The sequence below is a fragment of the Onychostruthus taczanowskii genome, unplaced genomic scaffold (genome assembly GCF_017590055.1).
Source record: "Onychostruthus taczanowskii isolate IOZ18803 unplaced genomic scaffold, ASM1759005v1 scaffold39, whole genome shotgun sequence".
Classification (NCBI taxonomy): domain Eukaryota; kingdom Metazoa; phylum Chordata; class Aves; order Passeriformes; family Passeridae; genus Onychostruthus; species Onychostruthus taczanowskii.
This window is the reverse complement of record NW_024501348.1, coordinates 5853538-5875754: the sequence shown is the minus strand read 5'-3', so window position 1 is coordinate 5875754 and position 22217 is coordinate 5853538. Positions and strand designations below refer to the sequence as shown.

The 22217-nt window shown below is 38.0% G+C and overlaps 1 protein-coding gene across 1 annotated transcript in view; it reads right to left on the bottom strand.

Annotated features, from left to right (window-relative positions):
* ME1 (malic enzyme 1) overlaps positions 1-22217 on the bottom strand; it is a 155475-nt gene that overhangs the window by 17804 nt on the left and 115454 nt on the right. The window contains exons 7-9 of the mRNA XM_041412404.1: positions 19859-19968; positions 9326-9423; positions 7326-7439 (exon numbers count right to left, since the gene is read on the bottom strand). Coding sequence (XP_041268338.1) covers positions 7326-7439; positions 9326-9423; positions 19859-19968 — 322 coding nt within the window. The remainder of the gene's footprint in view (positions 1-7325; positions 7440-9325; positions 9424-19858; positions 19969-22217) is intronic.

Here is a 22217-nt window from a genome sequence, read left to right as displayed (position 1 = left end):
TCACTGTGGTATCTGAGATGGAAAGTAATATGAACTAAATTCTTTATTAGCAAATGAATTACAAAGGTGGACTGTGTTAAATCAGCAGATGAAGTACAGAGATAAAGAAACAATGGCAGCATTCTTTGATTGTGGCGTTATGTATGAAAGATGTTGGCAATTCTAAAATGTCTCTACTGCCTAATGGGTCAGAGTCATTTGTATTATATTTTATTATTACAAAACACAGTCACATGAACACCAGGACTTTCAATTCAAGGAGCAAAAGGACTCAGTAGTTAACAGTTCTATGAAAAAATTGTTTGTATTTTGGATTTGAAATGAAAGCAGTTCATAGGGAGCAGTTTCAGGGAGGGCTCTGAAGTTTTTAGTTTAAGGGTCTGATCAACAGGGATCAGGTTTCAAGCAAATGTACATCACAGTTTTCACAGAAAGTTACCCTTATCATCACATTATAGCCAAATTGAAGCTCAGATAACAAACAAAAATGACCCATCAATAAAACCCTGAGAATTTTCATAGAAAACAGCTGTAAAAACAGGAGACCAGACAGCACAGCAGACATCTACATGGGAAATTAGAAAATGGGAGGCAAACCTTACAAATGCCACCAATGTGCAGCCTAATGCCACGGCCTGCCGGAGCTGGCTCTGCCGGGCTGCAGCAGAGGCAGGGCTGAAGAGCAGAGCAGCTCCATCCGTGCCAGCGAGGCCGGAGAGGCAGCGCTGGAAGCTCTCCAAGGGCTGCTCTTCCCATCAGCTGGGAGCAGCTGCGAAGGAGGCAGAGCACGCTGAGACTGCGCTGTCCCACACTGGAGGCAGCGCTGGCTCTCGGCCCCTCTCACAACCAGGGCGGCACAAATCTATTTAGATAAACACTTGCCTCCATTTCACTGTGTCAACTGTGGCTTGTTTAAACAAGAGCTCAGAGATCAGTACACAGATAAATTAATAAAATAATTTGAGGTTCTTAAATACTGAAGACATGAGAACCACAGAGGACATGAGAACTGTAGACCAGGGAGCAAAGCAGTCCATTAGTAACTTGAGTATTTCCAACTGCAAATGTTTTAAATGTTTTCGTTTTACTTGCATTTTTCCTGTGAATTCCCTACTGCAGAGTTTAAATACAAACAAACAAAAAAGCAATTGTGAAAAAAAAAAATCAAAAACGTGGTTAAAAGTCAGAGGCGAAGGTAGTGAAGCATTCCCCTTTTGGGAGATGGTATTATGTGGCTTTTTTTATCTGTTTCATCACAAGTGAAACCCTGGTCTAAAGGCTGTTGAGAACTCTAGGCAGGGACTACAGAGACACCGCCATGGGGAGGCCCCAGAATCATGAAAGAGATGGCACGGGAAGGGCACAGAGAGGGGACAGGGGCTGCCCACAGCCACAACTCCAGGGCAGCATCAGATACAAGTGACAAAATGCAAAATAAAAAGAGTGGAGTTATGGATATGGACTCACTGCAGGGGTTGACTGAAGTCCAAGAGTCTGCAGGTGATAGGCACTCCTGTGCCACCTCATTTAGGAACCAAAAATCAGAGACATTTAAGCCCTCCCGAAACCCCATACTGAGACTCTATAAAGTGACAGTGCCTCCCGATCAGGCCATCCTCTAACACCTAAAGGTGAAGAAAATACACTAAAACTAAACCAGGGAAGTTGGGCACACACCTAATGAGCAGTTTGTTGCCAATTGTGTGAAAAAACCACAAGATTTTGAGGAGACAATGTCATAATAGTTGGCAGTAAAATATACAATTATGGTAAGAAATACAATTCTGGCATTGACTTTAAAACTCATTGTTAGAAAAGTAGGGCTGTTTTAGTCCTATAAAATCTATAAAGAACCCTTTCCATGTAAATAAGCACACATGGTTAATAGGTTAACAAGGTTAACAGGCAGGATAAAATTTATAAAGACAATGATTTCAAGAAGATACAATCTGAGAACCAGAGCAAATCACAAATCCACAGAACAGCAGAAAATGGAACAAACCAGTAATTTTTTTCAGTAACAGAGCATGAGCAAAAGAAATAATAAACTGCCCAAATTAGGTCCCCATCTCATCAGTATATCTAATCCACACAGTGTCAAAGAGGTAGATGCCAGCAAAGGCAAAGGGTTTTGGTGGTGTCTCTTTTAGAGAAATACCCCACCTATCACCCTTTTGCCTTGTCCTCACTTGTTTTCATACATTACTCACTGAGCATGAGTAATGCCACGAGCATTCAGAGAGAAATTAATGTTTCCTTTTTGCAAAACTTGTACTTGATATAGAACATGACAAATATGAGATTTAAGTGCACAAATTAATTCCCCAGGCATCAGAAAAACTGATGAAGCAAACAAGAATTGCTTTGCTAGGATGGTACATGAGTAAAATAAGGCAGAAACTGCTTTGAGTGATTGTGGCACCTTGGAGATGCCCAAGGCCTTGCATCTTTGCTAAAATGTTAATAATTTTTTTGGCTCAAAGAGTCCCAGCCAGTTGCAGTCAGCCATAAAAGAACTGATCAAAAACAGAAGTGTCAGAATAATTGACTGTTGATAAAAAGAAAGCTAGAAATAATTAAAAGCTAGCAGAACTGGCAGACAGTGATATATAAAAGTTAAAAACATTATCAAATTAATCTAGTATGAAACTGAAACTTTTTACAAGAATTATTATTGATAATTTTTTTTTTTAAATCAGTAACAGACAGTCTGGATGGGATTCAGTTCAATATTATGATATTTCATTATGAGCTCTGAAAATTCTTTCACTTGTTATATGAGTCTGGCACTGAAATTCTGGTATCATTCCAAATGTCCCCCTTTCTCTTCCATCATTCTCTAAGCAAAGACTGAACTATGTACGTATTCAGTTTTGACCAAACCACGAACTTTAATGAGGGTCATATCCAATGCCAGTTAATTGGTTGTGAGAATCTTTTGCAAATAAAATTGCCAGGGATAATGAAATGGGGGAAAGAGGATGAAAAATGAAATCCTTTTATGTGATTATCTACAGGTTTACCTGGTTACCTCCATTATAATTAATCAGGACCACAGAAATTGTTAATTTTTTGGGATCTACTTCAGTCTTCCTCTGATACTAGAAGATCAATATTTTAGTCCTTCAGCCATCAGACCTCAGTGAATATTCTTGTGCTTGTCATACAGGGTTTGAAATCACACATCTAATGGATATTTAGAATACAAATCACTTGACTAGAGCAAGTATTACTGTGCTGAACTAGAAAGAATAGAGTACAAAACTGTATAAAGAAACATTTCTCCGTGGTGACTTACTCCTTAAAATTAAGGATGACATTCATCCCTCTGCAAAGGAACAACTTTTGTGCACTAGAGATTATGTGGTGCACAAAAATGCCATGCAAATTATAGAAAAACTTCACTGCAAGAGAAGCATGTTTGGCAGCCCAGGAACATTCCCTGTCTATCCTCAGCACAGGAGCAGCCATCCTTGGCAGAGTGTGGGGGGGGGGAAGTTTCTACTAAGTCTATTAAAATATTAAAAATGCCTTATTAACTGTATCATATTCCTAGGAAGTTCCAAGAATCCTCTTGCTTATTACCCTGCCCTGTTCTTGGTTATTGCCTTAAAAACAAACCAAACCAAAACAAAAAGCATTAAAAGCCTTTGCAGCACATTACTGAAATGCTTAGACAATGGTGAACATTATGAATATCCCAGCATTCTCACATTCTGCCTCTTCTCAACTAGTTGACACAAAAGAATTTACTGTCTTTAAAGTTCATGGACTAAGACGTGGCTACTAATACAGCTAAACATGACACTATGGCAGCTTTAAAGAAGACACAAAACGTGTTCACCACACATCATACACTTTTGTAATCTGTGGGATCAACAGAAAAAAATAGGGGAACACAGAATAGGGGAATGGAATGTGGGAGACATTACCCACCAATGTATTTATATAGGTAAATATATATTCATCAGACAGACTGTGATTGTGTGATAATTTAGAAATTCAGAACTGAAGATGCATCCCAACTGATTATGTATAATCTTCAAGTACACAAGAGTGCAAAACCAACTTTAAAGTGTCACTTAATTAAGCATTAACATTTCCATTTGAATGCACTGGGATACTTAAGATAGTAGGTTTCAAAAAGTTATACAGTTTTAAGTATATAATGTGCAAAACTTCCTCACCCACCTTTGGAAAACAGTTTCAAAAGGTGAAAGCATTCTGAACACTTTAAAAGACCAAACAACAACCCCAAACGGGTATCTACAACACTGTAAATTCTCTAGAAGGAATTACAGAACATAACTATGGACAGTATAACAAACACAGCTCCATCACCAGCTCTTTTACCACAACATAGCAGAAAAGATGGTCATCAGGCTTGGTTTAATGAAAACAGATGGTTCCCATGGGGGGAAAATAAAATTAACAGGAGAATGAAAACACAGCTGCACTTGAACTAAAATTAAAAAGCCACAAAGGAAAAATTCAGCAACAAAAGCCTGATAAGTGACTTCGTGGCAGCTTTTGAGGGTGGGGGAATAAGAAAAAGGTGGAAACTGCAGCCAGGTCAACAACAGTTCCCAGGTTATTTTTCTTAGAACTGGTTGAAATTCTACAGAAGGTAGATGAAAGGAGAAACAATATTTAAATCTATAATAGCACATTGCAAAATTAATGATCAAAAATCAGCATAGAATATAAATGATGTAAAAATTAGTTTAGTTGGACAAAGTAACTGCTGAGTCTTCAGCAATTCTGTTATTTCTCATACTGCTAAAGCAACTGATCAGAATATTTCTAGTACTGAAAAGGTCTCCCTGCTCCACATAAAATTCTTTTGATCAAGCAGGTTTTGGTGAGGCAAATTTTAAGGGATTCTTATTATCAGGTTTCCATTGATACATGTCCTTAGTAGTAAGAAATGTCAGCAAAGTTTATGCAAAATTTGATTAACTGGTGATCTAGGCTCTGATTTTGGTAATTCTTACCATTACAATAATGAAAGGGTTTGTAATAATAGAGTTCTGATTTTGTTCTCATAAATCTTCCTCATTTTATTTCTCTTATCTCATTTCTATGAGTTTGGAAAGTTCTTCAAGCCTTGCAGCATTTTTCTGCAATCAGCTAATACCAAAATAATTTCCTAAGTGGACCTAAATCACAGCATTCTCGATCAGGCCAGAAAAAGGAACCAGGAATAGTTTAATTATTTACTCACTGTATATATAACTTCCCAGCAGTTAAATCTCAAGCCTCTTGAGGCTTACATTGTATTTTCTTTCTTTGGAGGGAGGGCGTTTTGCCCATTTTTTTTTTTAACTTTTCAGTGGGGGAATATTTTGCTGCAGAAGAAAGCCAAGAGAGGACTTGCAGAGCCTAGACCAAGGACACGTTTCCTTACATCAGCCCAGGCCTTGCATTGACAAATGTCCCTCAAACACAGCACAGCAGCAAGCACCCACCCATTCTCCAGCCCCTCAGGACAGCCATTTGGGAAAACTGGTGCTGTCAGGTCTTCCAGGAACACAGGCAATGACCTGAAATATGCACCGTTGGTTCCTGCTGCTTGCATCAACATCTGGCCACAAATTCAGCCCTAATCTACCTCAGACAGCTGTTATGTCTGGCGATCACAAACAGTTCACAAATACACTCCAGGCAGGACATGAAATTCAGTGGACTGCTTTTTGGACAAAACCCAAATTAAAGCTCCACCAAGAAGAATAAGCAGAGGAAAGGAACATCGAGGCTGTGGGAGACACTGATTGGTTTTGGCACTGCTTGAGAGTGCAGAAGCTCAAAGGTGGTGAGGAAAGAATGCAGTCACCGAGTCACTAAAAATTTAGAACCTATGAAAGGAATGAGGCTCTGCTTACCAAGAGCAACAGCCCAGATTCTCAGCTGACTGGCAAATTAGCAGTGAGAGGTGTGAAGAGACTGGAACAAGAAACTAGAGAGCGAGAAGAAAGGAGAAAGGCTGGTTAACCACCTCGGCTGGACGGATATGCAGCAGAGACCTCCTACTGCTTCAGGGCTATGAAGTTCCTACACTTCTGCCCCTGTTAGTTTGTTTCCTTGATTACCAGGAGGTGATTTTAGTTCAGTAGTAGAATTTGGTATGCCCAGTTTCTCTGGTGAAAGAAATGGTGCAACTCAATGACTCTTAGGCAACCTCGTGGTTTCTGCAGCCACAGACAATACACAGGCCTTCAGTCATTTATGTTTGGACATAAAATCACTTCAAAATTATTAGATGAAAACCAAAAGGATTAAAAATACGGATTGAACAAACAAAAAAAGCGCCAGAGGTGGGGGGGAAAAAATCTGTGTCTTAGACACCTGCATTCTTCTGTACCTGATCAGGTTACTTTTCTGCCTTCTGGCAAGGGATGACCAAGATGAGCTTGGTAATATTTGACCATCTCAATGTCTATGATTGTACCATTTTCCTTTAACAGTATGAGTGAAAGGTGCTGTGATGCTGTTCAATAAGCCAGAGACACTGCCTGCAGAATGCATCCTCCTGATGCACAGATGTGTGAACCACAAAAGTCCTTTAATGTCAGACAGCCAAAGAACACTGTGAAGTGTGGTACCAACAAGGATGACACAAATACTGCAAACCGACCAGCAAGGTGAAAAAGCAAAGGCAACTGGCCTCTCATCTATTTCCTTAAAGTAGCTCACAAACTACTAAATACATAACCACCTTTTAAAACACACCAGTTTCTTTATTCTGGCACATGGAATTAATATGTTTCTTTATTTTGGCACGTGGAAGGAATGAGGTAAGGGTGACTGATGAAGTCTCTCAGCAGCTTCAAATTCTAACCAGTGTTGATAGCACTGCAGACCACAACATCTGCAACACGAGCTGTATCACTGGGCAGAGAAGCTTTTTGCTGCAATGCATCTCAGTTCTTGCAGAAGGATGACTTCCCTGCTATCCTAGTAACGTGCCTATACATCTTTGTCCAAGACTGTGCTAACAAATAATAGTCACATTTAGATGGGAAATATTAAACCCCGAAGTTGAACATTTCTTTTCTTACACGTCTTTTAATGAACTGCTGAAAAATTTTCTTCATTATGTTCTCATCCCTAAGAGAAACAGAACAGGAACTCCAAGCATAATCATCCCCCCCACCAAGTAACATGGCAGTCTGTCATTAATTTAATAAACTTTAGAAAAGAAAAACAACTCGTTATGCCAAGAGAGATATTGTTGCAGTTGCTTCCACAAAGAATATCTTCTTGTCTTTATCTACAGCATGCAAATAAGTATCATGATATTTAAAGTAATGACAAAATTGTATTACCTTTACAACTAATCCCTTCGAGTCAACCAACCAAATTCTTTTGGTAGCTGCATCTTTGGATAGCCCTTCTTTTTCCATAGCCATAAGAATGAGGTTTGCTATCCCCAGTGCAGCCTGAAGGAAAAAGAAGAAAAGTAGAGTACAAAACAAGAAATTAAAGAAATCCCCTGCTCACGTGTTTCATTTCCTACTATTTTAGAAAGTTTTATAATTTTAATAAACAATAATATGGAATCATTATTTTTTAATAAAATAAACTTAATTAACTGTAGCTATGATTTGGTGATTAGAAACCATAACAAAGAAGAAGAGCATAGATAAATCTTAAGTCATACAGATAAATCGTAGTGTAGATAAATCTTCAGATGGCTCTTAGAGTGTGGAGAGCACAATAAATGTTGAGGCTGGAAACTAGAAAATGCTAGAATTAACATTGATTCCACATAATGATAGCTCCAGCCCTGGAAGTGTGCCAGGTTGGATGGGGCTGTCAGCAGCCTGGTCTAGTGGAAGGTTCCCTGCCCATGACAGCAGGGGTCGAACTAGATGATCTTTAAGGTTCCTTCCAATCCAAACCATTCTATCAGTCCATGATATTCATCTCAGAACACATGAAGTGTTTTTTCTTCTTTGAAATTTTTGTTATTTAAACCAAAGGAAATAACAGTCTGCATGCCAGAAAGTAAAACACAAGAGCTTTTGCTCTTATCTTTTTCTAAGATGTCCATCAGAAAGGTAAGCCTCCTTTTACCTACTGTTCATGTGTTTTGTAACTCAAGACTTGGCTGTGCTCCCAGTCAAAGCAGGGGAAAGAAAAACTCACATATCAATCTTTTGCTGAAACGTTTTTTCATTCTTACTGGATTTTATAATATTTCATCCAACAGATTAAATGCCATACAGGTACAGATTGAAAACCAGGCACCAAAACAAGCCAACAAGCTGCTCAATATTTCTCATTACAGACTTGTACCTGTATTTTTTGGGGTTGGTTCTGTTTCTTGTTCTTTATCACTGATTTTCACTGAGAACCAAGTGAGGTTTTCCTTTTTTTGTTAAGAAATAAGTAGCTTTATTAAAAAACAGCTCCTGCAGCAGGGGTGATAGCTACCATTACCTCTTTGCAGCAACAGCCACACTAAAACTATTGATAAAAAAATAAACATTAGACCATAAATTCATCTGCATGTTAAAGATGGAAGAAAACCAGGGGAAGAAAACCAGGGGAAGGAAACCCAGAAAGATGGATAGTCTTGATGAAGTAATGTCTTGATGACATGGCAGATATGGATACAAGCCATTTTGAAAACTGCAGAAACAGCACCAAATATTTAATGAGATTAAAGAAGCCAGCATGGGTTTGTAGGCTTCATACAAGAGATGACAAGCCATAGAAACAGCACCAAATATTTAATGAGATTAAAGAAGCCAGCATGGGTTCATACAAGAGATGACAAGCCACACTGTAGATAAGTACAGCCTGCACTTGTGTAGGCTTAGAAATTAATACTCAAAAGTTAGTATAAAAAAAATAGTGTGCATAACGATTTTCAGAAATGGATGACCTTAATATGCAGAATACTGAAAAACTATATTCAATGCAAAAAAAAAAAAAAAATCAAAGGGGCACTTCTTAGTAAATAACACTGACTCGGGTAAATATGTTATATTTACTTTCTCCACTGTATTTCCTCATCTTTCAAAACATGTTTTGCTTGGTTATATCAAGAGCAATTCAATAATTTACAGTGGAAGAGCTAAAACTTGAAGTTCTAAAAAGAGAGCACATCTCCAAAAAATGTCTTATGAAAAATAGGAGGCTTCACCAGATGATCAGAGCTTTTTCTGTAAATCTACATTTGAACTAAAAAACAGCTTTCAGCAGGTGTTAGTAATTATTCCACTCATTTAATCGTCTTGTTTACTGGACACATGTAGCTCAAGTAAATATTAATAAAACTCATCATAGTACAATTTCCCCAATGTTTATAAATACCTACCTCTCCAGCTCCCTGGAACAACACTGTGTGATCTGACAATTTGTTCTTGGTGATACGCAGAGCTGCAAGAAGACCTGCAACTGCAACAGATGCAGTTCCTGGGGAAAAAAAAAAAAAAAAAAAAAGATAATATACCTGGCTAATCTTGAAACAATTACAAACTTTACATTTTAAGTAATACCACAGCATCTTTTGGCTAAAAGATACAAGTACTGAGTGTAGTAACAAATAGTGGAGTAGAGTTAGAGTTTGCTCTACTTCATTCTTACAAAAGTTAAAGATAAGTGAGAATATCATCAGAATAACATTAAATAAAATAGATTGATTTCATGGATGGGTATAACGGCTAGGCCATTCAAACTCTTGTAAAATATTCTAGTTATGACCATTTTTAGAACAAAGGGTGCGAGAGTTCAGAGAGATATATTTTGAAGAAATTCAGATACTGAAAATTAAGTTACTGCTTTCATTCTTCAAATAGATATACTTCAAGTACAGTAAAATACAAGGCTAAAATAAAACTTCATTTCTCATGGGGAGGTTGTCAGAGTAGAATATCAAACTGAACATTTACAGAGAAGCTAAACCAGTTGAAAGAATAAGGCCAGATTATTTAAGACTTCAGCCCACTGTGAAAGGAGTTTCAGTCTACTATCTTCTAAAACATTGGAGGTACCTTTTAAATCTCTCTTTGAGTTATGCCACACAGGGAAAAAGGCTAACATTCAGTTTTATGATTTAGCCTGGGGAGGTCTTTCTTCTCCAAATCAGAACCCCAGAAAACAAGATACCTGTCTGTCTTTGAATGGAGAAATTTTGGTCCTCATTGTGAGAAACAGCTATTAATAAAAAGTAGAGCAAAAAAAGAATTCAAGCAGGCATCTAATTCAAACTTGTTCACAGTGGCAGAGTAAATCTAACCTCTGTGATTGCCAACATATCTTTGTCTAACTTAAGGTCTTCTTTCAAATACTCTTCTATCTCCTCAGCAAGCTATTCCAGTGCTTAACTGTACTCTAGGTTGAAAATTTCAAATCTAAACATTTCTTTTCTTCTTCTTCTATTTCTTTTCAGCCTCTTATCTACTACTGGAAAGTCTGTTATTTTGCAAAAAGCAATTTATTACATTTGAAGACTAATGATGTTCCAATCAGCTTTTCTTATCTGGAACAATACCAATTCTCCCACTCTTTCAGAAAATTAAGTTTTCTTCACTTGAACTGCTGCACCCAAATTGATACACTGCACTGCAGCTGAACTGTCAGCACTGCTGAGTCAAGTTGTCAGCCTCTGTTGTGCTCAAGGAAGTGGTATTTGGTCACCAGGACCTCACATCTGGCTCTTCTGGCCCAAAGACTGAAGGTGACTCCTTCTCCCCAGCAAAGCCTACTGGATGGGGAAGACTCCTTGATGTGTTTGTGACTTCATGCAACAAGTTTGTATTTCTCACAAATTATTATCATCACTAAAGCATAAGCCCATAAAAAAAAAAAAATCAAACTGTATTCCTGCAAGGAACCTGGATCCCATAAAGACATCCAATGGACGGGAATGTAATATTGACGTAGATAATACCTCCAGCAAAGTTGTGGTTTTAGAGGAGATTCTGAAGAACCAATTGCAGACAGCACTGATTTCTCTAGGACTGAAAAAGCTGTCCAGACACTAACAATTAGGTACTGAAAGTCAAAACATGGGTTTCAACAGTCTTTGAAGATTTATAATGCCTGTCTGATTCAGAGAGAGCTGGACCACAGGGAGAAGAACACAGGCCCTGCAATGTCCAGATCCAGGAATAAGAAATTTATTCTTCCCTCTCTGGGCAGCAGCTGTCACTGACTCAAGGAAACCAAAGATGAGGCCATGAATTGTTTTGAGAAGCCTGCAAGAACTCGCAAGAAGGAGATCTGCTGGCTCCTACAAGTCTGTTCCTGATCACTGCTGCCCTAACCGCAATTGCCTACAAGCCACACAGTTGAGGGGAGAATTCCCATTGCTACTGATTTTTCCTTCATAAAAAGTGCGAAGGGGTATGACCAGCCCGACAAAAGCACTTGGCCCAGAATCAACATGCAGCTCCTCTAAATTTGCTATTCACAAGTCTATTTTCTCAGAAACATATTGTATTTGCAGGGTGCCCCGATGAAGGAAGGAATGATGAATCTGACTCCAGGTTCTCAGAAGGCTAATTTATTATTTTGTCATACTATATTCTATTAAAGAATACTAAACTATATTATACTAAAGAATACAGAAAAGATACTTACACAATGCTAAAAAGATAATAATGAAAACTCGTGACTCTTTCCAGAGTCTTGACACAGCTTGGCACTGATTGGCGAATGAGACAAAACAACTCACACCAGAACCCAATGAACCAATCACCTGTGGGTGAACAATCTCCAAACACATTACAAAGGAGAAAAACAGAAGAGAAGGAAGAGAAGCAAATGAGATAATAACTGTTTTCCTTTTTCTCTGAGGCTTCCCAGGAGAAAAATCCTGGCAAAGGGATTTTTCAGAGAATGTGAATGCGACAGAAACAAGGTTGAGATAGCACATTAAACTCTAAGAGATGCTCAAAACAGGCATTCATACTCACGCACAGAGACCATTGATTTTCAAATATATGTAGCTAAAACTACAGGACCTAAAAGAACAGAAGTAGTCAGAAGCCTGGTACTAGGTAAACCTTTTATTCAATGACATCATTTGGGTGTTGAAGGCTGGGTTTGAATCTGTGGTTTGTAGGTAGGATGATCTGAGTTTCAAGAATGGTTACTTTTTCAAAAATAAAAGGTAATGCTTAATAAAATTTAAGAGCACATTTTAAAGTTAAAAAGTCACTTTTTGAAGTAAAACCACTTAATGAGTTAAAAAACATGTGTCTTCAGAATTATGTTTGTTACGTGCTTTTGATTACGACTTTTCACTTCAATCATCAGAAATACAGGACATCTTGTTCCCAGCCCACTTAATGATTAGACCATTGGCATTTTTTACTTCTTTAGATATTTTTATTACTTGTTCTGTCCCTGATTTCTAAATAAAAAATCTTAAAAATGGTTCCTCTGAGGCATGGCTTTGGGAACAATAACCATCAGGCTGAGACACTTCCACCTCACAGTCTCCAAGAACTAGCTTGTTTCTTTCCCAGATGAAATTAAGTCTTCCTCTGGCAAGTGCCAAGCTGGCAAAGACCAAAAATGGCAAAAAAGAGAAGTCAGAGTGTGATCTCAGTCTCCCTTGGTACTCTACCAAACAATCCTCATAACCAGCAAGAAAAAAATCCCATGGTCTCTTTGGATGCCAAATTCTTTCTTCTATTTTATATTACACAGCTGTGCTTGCAGGGGAGGAGGAGGAGGGAGCCTACATAACGCAGCTTATTCCTAGGACCATCAATCTGGTCTCCTGAAAAGGAAAGCTGAGCTGGAGCACTGTAAGATCCGTGTTTTCCTTGAAGCTGTGGTCACCACAGCACCCTGCCCCCATCAGAGGAGTTCTCAGAGGGCCCTGAAAGCTGCTCTTCAAGCTGCTGTGTGGTGATAGAGTCAAAATGAAACACCAGAGATTTATTACGAATGGGAATGCTGGGATACCACTTATCACGATGGCTGATGTTCTGTTGCTAAGTTTGTAAGCCAGAAAAATTAACTGTCTTTAAGTATTATCAGTTGGGATATTTTTAGAAACTTTGTCAGTACATGATCTTTTGCTTTAAGGAAAAATAGAAGATATATGAAACATAAATAAAATCCTGCACTGAATGTCAATACATTTTGCACTGAATATTTGCATAGGATGTGAGCTACTGTTACCTGCATGCTCGTCCTGAGAGTGATTCAGAACAAAGTTTACAATAGCAATACATAAAGGCTTAAAATATGACATTTCTCTCAAATCACAATTTGCACAGAATTGCTCTAAAAAGGGTGTTTAGAAGTATTCCACAGCAATTTTATTCAGCCTTTTGACTCTGAAAGGAATAATAACCCAGTTTATTAGATTACTGAACCCACTATCACTGCTGCTGGCAGTGGCTGTCATCACTCCTCGTCAGCAGCTTCCCTTATTCCTTCCCACTGAAGGGGGGCACTGGCAGCCTGAATAGCAGATCTGTTTAACCGGAACTGCTCTGACTAACACCTTGACCTTACATTTCACCCTGAATGGTGAAATGTAAAAAAAACTGGCTCGAGTTTTTGAAATTAATCAAAATGCAATTCACATCTATCTGCAAAGGCAGATGCAAACCACTTTTTGTGGACATTACGAGGCACAAACAGAATTTTGTCGCTTTTCTGACTGTCATCGATGTAGGAAGGGGAGAATTGGCTTGGCCAGAGCACAGGTTAAATCCCTTGTGTGCAGGATAAGATAGACATTGCTCAAGGACATTATTTTGAAAACCCATTCTATTCTCCACAGATTTCTAGAAGATTAATCAAAGCAAATTTAACAAAGGACATTTTTCTAAAGCAGTGTCAACTGCTGCAACAGCAAACATTTCATTATCGTTTTCTAGAAAGGTAAGTCATGTCTTCTATAAACAAAATAGATGCGAAATATCAAGGTACACTATTTTATACCAAGTCTTCATTTTCTGTGCAAGCTTCTTTAGCCTTGTTACAGTAAACTGCACAAATGACCACGAATACGTTAAAGGAAATCCACAGCCTTTTGGGGCTGACATACTATAAATGCTTGGGAGCACAGACTACTTTTTCAGCAGATATAACTGAACAGAAGAAATGGGTGAAAAAGCCCCAAAATGTGAGGAATAAGAACTTAATTTATATTGGATGTATTATAACTTAAATTAGTGAGAAAGGGCTTATTGCACTGAAGCCTTTGTCCATTATTTAAAGTTTCAAAAAGAGAAACTTGTAATCAAGTGTTAGTAGTTCCTTTATGTTATTTTACCTACCTAATTTTAAAAAGCTAGCAAACACTAAGAGAGGAGAACTTTCTGCAGCACATCCAAAAACCTGAGGTATTCATTCTGGACTAAAAGATTAGGAAATGGTAAAAGTAAAATTCTTATTTTTCAATACACAGCATAATAGAAGTCACACATTAACACTCCCAACCATCCAAATTGCACTTCACATTGTGCCAGGGGAAAATGTTCATTCTCATCTCCTACATGCACAGGGAAAAGGGGGAGTAAAGATCCTCTGGAAAAGGTGAGATCTCAGGCGCTAGTGAGGCAAATGCTAGAGCTGTGGGTAGTTGAAAAGGCCCCTCTTTTAAGAGATGGGAGCTCCTTCTTGCCATGAATGGGCTTCTCAAAGCTGAATGTGCACACTGCCCTGCTCTGCAGCAGGCAGTGAAAAGAGGGGAAAGGCTGTAGGCAAGGAGAAATGTAGCCTTTCTAAAACACCAACCATTTGGCATATTTAGAAAAGGATACAGGGTCCCAGCAGCACAGGATGGCTGAGGCTGGGAGGGCATTTAGTGCAACTCCCTGCTCAAGCAAGCATGGCCACCTGGAGCTGGGTGCCCCGGAACATGGGGAGAATGGATTTCTTTTTTAAACCCATAATGAGCAAAAAGAGAAACTGAGGAATACTTTCACATACATGAGCTTGTGTATACACATGGAAAATTACACAAAAGCTACAGTAGGGTATTTACTTGAAAACACACTAATTTCAATGTAAATTTATCATGTAAATTTATCAATGCAAATTTTGTTGAGTAACAAAGAGGTGATATCCTGAATATGCCAAAAGAAAAATACTTCACATAACCCTACAGCACATGTCTTAATAGGATTTTTTAAAAACTATTTTATTTTAAAAATTATTTTATTTTAAAAATCTCAGCATGTTTCACTTGAAAGCCAATGTCTCTGAAAGTAAAGCATGTGTCTATGAAAGAAGTTTTCTATAGTTTTCATATCGTATCAGAATTTGAGATATATGATATAAATATCCGAGCTATTATATGTCATTCTACCCATTTCAAAATCCCAGTAAGACAAAAAACTGGAAGACCCATGCCCATCACAGCTGTAAAAACAAATCCAAAATCTTCTCTACAATTTGATTTCAAGAACTGAAATTTCCAGGTACCAAACGTATAAATTTTTATATTAATGTTAAAATAATTGAATCTTAAAAAGGATGTTTGTAACACAGAAATTCTGATTTCTGAGAATGGCACTAACTTAACATTGAATTGGTCACAACATAACTTCCAGGTATAGTTTTCCTAGTTAATCAAATGTCACTCTGCTGAACACTTAACATATATTTTAAATAAAATCAAAATGTAAAATGAAATAATTGTATTAGTTATATGTGGTCTCCATTTTTTTACTTTACATCTCTTTCTTTTCATAAAATGTTGATGCAAACAAACAACACAGCTGTTCAAAACAAATGACATGACGGATACCGAAGTTAATTCCAATCCAGTGCAATCTCTCTGTGTAAATATTTTTATTGGCATAAAATACAGACCATGTGTCCATTGTGGGAGAAAGCACTACAGTTGTGGGCACAGTGAAGCTGTAAGAACTGTAACTCCAGTATTGCAGAGCACAGAAACACTTATTTTATGTAGATTGTTATACTACAGAAGTTTGTCATTGTCAATGGAAACAATTTTTAAGTACAGAAGGGGGGAAAAAGATCAAACCAATTCTAATAATTGAAATAACTGACCAACACTGAGGCAAGCAAGGCTACAGAAATTTATGTCACTATTTGAAATGTATCCATGTCAGCAGTGACTGCAACCAGAGACCACACGATAAGCACCAAAAGACCCACAGAAAAAAATGCACATCTCTTAAGACGTGCAAACATGCCTTAAGCCACTGATTGTGCCCAACTAGCAAAAACTCCTTTAACAGACTCACCAAAGTCAAAATGGGTTGTGGGAAGGGAGCACTATGGCATCCTGGGTTTGGGAGGGGCAGGAAGGTGTGGCCCAAGCCAATCCCACCCACAAGCAGGATTTCAGCACTGCCTTGTACTTAGGACTTTGGTTTTAGCAGATATTAAGAGATTTGTTCAACCTCCCAGCAAGGGAACTGGTTCGTTTCTTGAAGGAAGTTTTTAAACTGTGAATCCCAAGCCTGCTTCCTTTGAGGGCGGTCACACAGAGAACATCTCTCACCCCGAGAAACAGCTTTGTTTGGCAACACAGGCCCCATGGGTCCATTCCCAGGCAGGGGTTGGAAAGAAAAAAAAATCACATATCATATCTTTTAGAAAATTCCACCCTTTCCTTATGACACCTCCTTCCTAAATATATTGGAGATGAGCAAAGCTAGCAATCTGACCTAATTCTAAATGTTGTGAAGTTTGACATTACAAAATTAATTAATATTTCTCCCATATGGGAAATTATGATCAAACCCCTCTCAGTTTTGGAAAAGGTTCTCTAATAGCTAAAACCAGATAAAAGTATTTGTTTTAAACCAAAGGCTTTCTCTAATTTTCATTTCCAATAATCTGTCTCAGTATTTCAGAGAGAGAGGAAAGAAAAGCATCAAGATGATTTGTGGTTAGAAAAAAAACAGATAGGAATCCAAGGGAAAATGTGAATATTTTCTCCCTAAGGAAACATTGCTATCGTGTTTGTAGGAAGATATTTTGAAAATAAAAATATGGAGAAATTATTATAATTTGAGAGGGAAGAAATTCACCACCTAACCAAAACTAAAGATGCTTTCTAAAATGTTAAAGTACAAAGAATTTTATTGTTCCAATATAGATTTATACCATTTGGTCAGAATCCCATTCACCTTTGTTCTCAATTCCTTGTGTACAGAGGGGTAATGCTGAAAAAGTTACAAAGCCTTCTCCAGAGTAAAGGATGTGACTGTACTGTAGCAGGGATTGAGACTATTTCCAGAAACTCTTAAATATGTCTATAGGTGATCCTTAATGGTCAGTCTTTAGTGGTTTTCTGTGACCAGTGTTTTGGCAGACTTTTTCCAAGTGTTCTGCAATTGTCAGTAAGGGGCAGGCTGACCCCCTGTAAATAGCTGTGAGCTAAGAGAGGGCAACTGCATTTGTCCAAGTCAGTACTTGCAGATGGGTATATGCAGCTTGCCATGTTTTCTTTATCTGTTTTAGTCTCTGTCAGAAATCAGGCTCATATATTAGGGTATTGACATACTGACTTGAGATACTGAAAGGTCCACATTGCATCACTAAGATATATAGGAATCCTTTCTCTGAACATCCTATATATAGAAAGAAATCTTCAAGTCTTTCTATGAAAGATATTAAATGTTTCTTTTGATATTAAAGTAGCTTTCTCTTGAAAAATATTAGTACTAGGAGAAACTGTGTTTAAAATACCATGTAAGCACTATCTTCAGAGGATGATGGCAAATTAGATGCAGTGTTATGTTTCTTTGCTTTTATTGGCCTGGCACTACTTGTCAGCTTTACTGTTGTAGAAAATACAACTTGCATACAGAGAAAGCCACTCTTCCAAGTAGCCTGGAAAAAGTCATGCTATTTATAAACTGAAAATCTCAAAGGATTGATAAAGAAGTTAGCACCATCCATTCTCATTATAGCTGCTAGGTGAAAGATCCATAGGGTTTATAAAGCTGGAAGAGGAAGAGTGATGAAAGATCAATGGGCTGTTATTCTACCTCCACATTACAGGAGAAGATGACATGCTATGAAAAAATAAGTTACTGAAGGTAACTACAGGGATATGATGACAAATGACAGAGACCAGAAATAAATGCATCCACTTTCACCTCTTGGTAACTACACAAATATCAAGGATGGAGATCACCCAAAAGTCACAGGCATTGTTTGTGAAAATATCAAAGGCTTCATAAGCACAAATTAGGTTGCAGAAAATGAATAAATTAAAAGACTGCACATGGCTGCACTTCTAAGGAAGACTGATAGCTGCTACAGCAACTGAGACAAAAACCAAAGGGACACCTTCCAACACTTCTGAATGTCAAGACACTTCCTTCCAAGGTGCAGGAGAGAGAATGAAGTGGTTTGAAAATGCAAATACACAAAAGGCCTCGTCAAGTAAATTTACCCATAGTTGGTCCACGTTTGCTGAAAAACTCCCATTTCTCTGAAACCACATTCTACTTGAGTCTCTTTCTGATTTGGTTTAAGAACCTTCATCCTATAAGGAAAGGGAATTCTCTGTGGGAACCAGGCCTCTAAACAACCAGGGAGACTTCCAGATGCTGTTTGGCCTGCTATAATGCGCTGTAACCATGGCTACACTCAGACCCTTTGGGATGGGAAGTACCATGCTTCTTACAAAAGGAAATGACATTCTGTAATTAGTTTATTTCCCATCTGAGAGGTTGTCGTCTATAATCTGTTTCAGATGCAGAAGTAGAACTCAACCAAGCTTATAACAGGAACAAGGTTAATGTGGATAATCAAATCCCTAATACCAGAAAGACAAGAACTATTTGAATCCACTGCCATGCAGAGAGTCACTGAAATATGACCTAGGTCCCAAGCACAACTCAATAAAGACTTCTGGAAAACTCCAGCTCCTAACAGTTGGCTTAAAGTGTCACTGAAAGCCATAAGAAATTAAGACAGGTTAACTTTCATTTTTGATGTGTCACTGCTGAGACCTTCACATACCCAAGGAAACATGAGGGATAAGAGGCAGCTGGATACCCAGGGCCCTTTCTAGATACCTTTCTCCAGCAGCTCATCTGACTTCAAGCATCTGACTTCAAACTCCTCTCAAGGATGGAAGGCACTGCCCTAGAGAAAGTTATTTTCCTGTGCTCTTTTCCTGACCAGATATAAGGCAGCCTCAGTAGTAGCATACACCACTTCAGCCCTACTTGTCTGTCTTCTCAGGAGGGAGGGACAAGATGCCTGTTTAGATTGAGCACTGGGGAATCCGCCTTGTTAACATTTCCCACCCTAGACATTTTCCTTTTTCCAGCTGCCACAAATGATTCAGATGGGAAAAAGAGAGCCAAGGGGATCATTTCTGTATAAAATTGAGAGAGACTGTGAGGAAAATTACATTAATATTTAACTGAGTTAAAGAACTGAAAAACAGTTTGACATTTATCAGTCCAGTTGCATGGAAGAACAGTGGAGCACTTGTCACTAAAGTGACAAAAAACCAAGACAGTACAGTCCAGATTTGAGCTTTGACATTTGCTCAAAGAAGTCAGTAATTTATATGGGGAAAGCCATTCACGTTCTAAACTATTAAGAAAAACCCCAAACCTAAGAGGGGAACATCTAAATAAAGTATGAGGTATAAATGAGAGGTGAAAGGTTAAGAACCAATTCAGCTCACCAAAAATTCATGCTGAGGAAACCCAAGGCAAAATGTGACCTGTACATCTATAAATATCACAAGAAAGTTGATATATTTTTTCCCCCTCTGGAAATTAAGACTTATTTTTCTGGCTTGTGGGAACGGGGGGAAGGGAAGGGAAGGGAAGGGAAGGGAAGGGAAGGGAAGGGGAGGGAGGAGAGAGGAGAGAGAAAAGAGAAGAGGAGAGAAAGAGAAGAGGAGAGAAAGAGAGAAGAGGTTTGTTACCTTGAATGTCATCATTGAAAGTGCAATACTTGTTACGGTACTTATTCAGGAGGCGGAATGCATTGGCATTAGCAAAATCCTCAAACTGAATGAGGCAGTTCATGCCATATCTAGAAAAACAAGAAATTAAGCATTATGTTTAAAAAGTTTCAAAATTATACATTAAAATGCTAGTAACATTTTTAGTCAGATTTTGAATGGAAGTATAATGTGAATCATACAACTCTCAACATGTTTCTGTTATATTTATTATCTTTACATTCATACAGATTATTTAGAAGGCATAATCATACTACTACATACTACTACAGTTCCAAGTTATGAATAGAAGATCAGTGGAAAAGGCATTCACCCTCTGCAGACATCTCAACAGAAGTCTCCACTGAGCAATTACCTACTGAACAAAAAAAGGTCCCTTCCAACACAGACCACACTATAATTCTGTGGTTGTATTTTTTTTTTTTTTTAATATGGAAACTCAAGACTCCTGGCACTAGATTTGTATATAAATCCCTGACACGTCAACAACTGCCCTGTTGTGCTAGTAAGGTTAGTCCTAAAATGAAAATTAATAAGAAGTTAAATTAAATTAATATTACCACTATAGATTGTGGAATGATTTGGATTGGGAGGGACCTTAATGATCATCTTGTTCCAGTTCCCTGCCATGGGCAGGGACATCTTTCACTAGACCAGGTTTCTCAGACCTTCATCCAACCTGGCCTTGAACAATTCCAGGGACAGGGCATCCACAGCTTCTCTGGGCAACCTGTTCCTGTGCCTCACCACCCTCAGAGTAAAGAATTTCTTCCCAGTATCTAACCTGATCCTACTTTTAGTCTGAGGCCATTCCTCCCTGTCCTGTCACTGCATGTTCTTGTAAATATCACCCAGTCCTTATATGCATTTTTAGTAGTACTGTTTCTGGATTCTTTGCATACCAATAATGTATGGCATTTTCAATTACTTTTTTACAACAAAAGCAAAAAAAAAAAAAAAGCCTACAAAGCAATGAAAATATATCTACAAAAACTACATAAAGACTGGATTCAAGCTCCCAGACATCTGCAAGCAGGTAAGATCTCAGCAGCACTATCTCAATCCTGACTGAGCTAAAGGAGGTTTTCTTTATTTGCTAACAGCACAAATGCATGAGAGACAGTCAAGCTGTCAATTCATGCTTCATCCAGAAAAGCAATACATACATATAGTGAGCAGTTCAGTGTAAATACATTAACTGCCTTTTTCTTTAAACCATACATGTGTTTGGCAACCACATTAAGCAAAGATATCAGTACTTCAAAAAAAAACAACCAAAAATTCTTGTGACTAAACTCATTTCCATGGAAAACACGTATTTACAGACATATTACAATTAGCCAAATCTATGGGGATTCCACTGGCAGGAATGGTAATCCTTACTGAAAATAAATACATCTTCAGGTTTGATGGAAAAATCTGGACTTCTTCAGCAGCATGACAGGCAACTGTTTAAAAGAAAATTTGGCAAGTCCAGTACTGTAAATCACAACTGAGTTCAAATAAAAAACTAGAGCTAATTTCTAATTAATTTAAATTTCTAACCTGCTTCAGTTTCTGACATATGTTTCTGTGACTCCATAACGGTCTAGCAGTTGACAGTTCCATAATAATATGAAACTAATGAGATTATCACTCTGGAATCCTGGAGCTTGGTTATATGTGTTTCTTGGATGTCATTAGGCTGGTCTGTTTCATTATTTTACTATAAATAACATTCCATTTTCTCATCTGCATTTTATTTTTCTCTGTTTTCTTATCCATTACCTTTATAGACAAAGACCAAAACTCCCTGTGAGTTATATTAAAAGAGCGTCCCTGTAGAAAATAATCATCCTATACTGGACACACTATCCTTATGAATTCTCTGAGCCAGATACCGTGGCTGTTTAATTAAAATGGAAAAAATGCAGGCAGTCAAACTCTGGGCCTCTGAGATTATGGTATCATAGCATAAAAATTTCTAAGCAGCATTCTTCTGCATCGCACGTGTGACACCTGACATCCAGGTAAAAACCTGAGACTTCAGTGCTGCACACAACCAGCAGTACCTCATAAGACTTGTGAATTTTGAGGTCTATGTTCTCAAAAAAGACAAGAAAATTGTGCACTGTTTCTCTGCTTGGAGTATTCTTGTCTCAAAACCACTAACAGATGAGACATAAAGATGAGGTAATACAAAATAGTTCATATCAGGCATTCCAGAAAATCTCTTAGCAATAATTAATTGGCTACAACGGTGCCACATAGTTCTGGAAGCGGTGACCGTACCAAAAGAGCCATAAATTCTTCTATGACCTCCACATCTTCCTATCACAAT